This window comes from Charadrius vociferus, unplaced genomic scaffold (assembly GCF_000708025.1).
Source record: "Charadrius vociferus isolate BGI_N301 unplaced genomic scaffold, ASM70802v2 scaffold2879, whole genome shotgun sequence".
NCBI classification, from domain to species: domain Eukaryota; kingdom Metazoa; phylum Chordata; class Aves; order Charadriiformes; family Charadriidae; genus Charadrius; species Charadrius vociferus.
In genome coordinates, this window is record NW_009650004.1 from 6,419 (window position 1) to 7,515 (window position 1,097).

The 1,097-nt window shown below is 55.9% G+C and overlaps 1 protein-coding gene across 1 annotated transcript in view; it reads right to left on the reverse strand.

Moving 5' to 3' along the window:
* The window catches only part of RAVER1 (ribonucleoprotein, PTB-binding 1), a gene marked incomplete at both ends in the record, with an annotated part of 6,851 nt that extends 6,342 nt beyond the window's left edge, over nt 1-509 (reverse strand). The window contains one exon of the mRNA XM_009891678.1: nt 443-509. Coding sequence (XP_009889980.1) covers nt 443-509 — 67 coding nt within the window. The remainder of the gene's footprint in view (nt 1-442) is intronic.
* Between the last annotated feature and the right edge of the window lie 588 nt (nt 510-1,097).

Here is a 1,097-nt window from a genome sequence, read left to right on the forward strand (position 1 = left end):
CCCCAAGAACTGGTTTTGGGGTGGGAGGAGATAACACCGGAGGGCGCAGCCCCCCAGGAGGGATTGGATTGAACCCCCTGGGTTTGGAAAAAGCAACGCAAACCCCACACTGTGACGCACAGGATCTCCCAGGGAGGGATAAACAAACCCCACAGCCCTTAAATTTTCTGCCCCCCAAGAGCTAATCACCGCAGGAAGGGTCCGGTGAGCGTGGCTGAGGGAGAGACGGCGTGTTGTCGCTGCCGGGGAGGGGGGAACAAGCAAGGAATCACTGCGGAATAAGGCGCTGCATTTCCCAACACAACACTCAGCAACGGAAAAGCCACCGAAGGCGGCACCGGGGACGGGGGAGGGGGGGGCTGAGCCCGACCGCCGCGATGGATTCGGTGCTGAGAGAGCGTTCGCCGGAGCCGCCCGCTCCGCGCCAGAGCAGCTTACTCACCAGTCCCTTTGTATTTGTCCACAAAGCAGTATTTCAGCTCGTAGTCGCTCAGCAGATCGTGGACTTCCTGGATAAACAGAGGGATTTTAAATGAAAATAATTTAAAAAAAAAAAAAAAAAAAAGAGTCAGCTTCTAGGGAAAGGCTCCAGCAGGTCCCCCGATTTCTACGGATTGCCCCCCAAATATTTCCCCTCTCCCTGGGTGTGGGAGAGGGAAGGGGCTCGATTCGCAGCCAAGATGCTCCTCCTCGGGACTCCTGATGGCGCGCTAAAGCCAAGCCCTTTGGCCTCGATGTCACCCTTCTTCCTGGCGGCGTCACCTCCCTTGTCCCCAATTTGACACCCCGGGGGTGTTTATCCCTTAAGGGCGCCCGGGGAAGCCGCTCCTCCTCTTCCTCCTCCTCCCAGATAAACATCTTCAGTTTAAACTGAAGGTTAAACACCGGTTCCTGATGACTTTGCCCTCCTGGAAATGATTTACAGACCTTTGGCCTCTCTGACACCCCCGGGCGATAATTAACGATAATTAGCTCCGTTTTACAGGGAGAGGAAATGGAAGAGGAATTAAGAAGGCGGCAGAGCGAGCGGCTCTCGGGGTTCATATTTGGGGCTCGTTAAGCAGCGCTGGCTCTTCGTCAGAGCTCGGTTTTGGGGG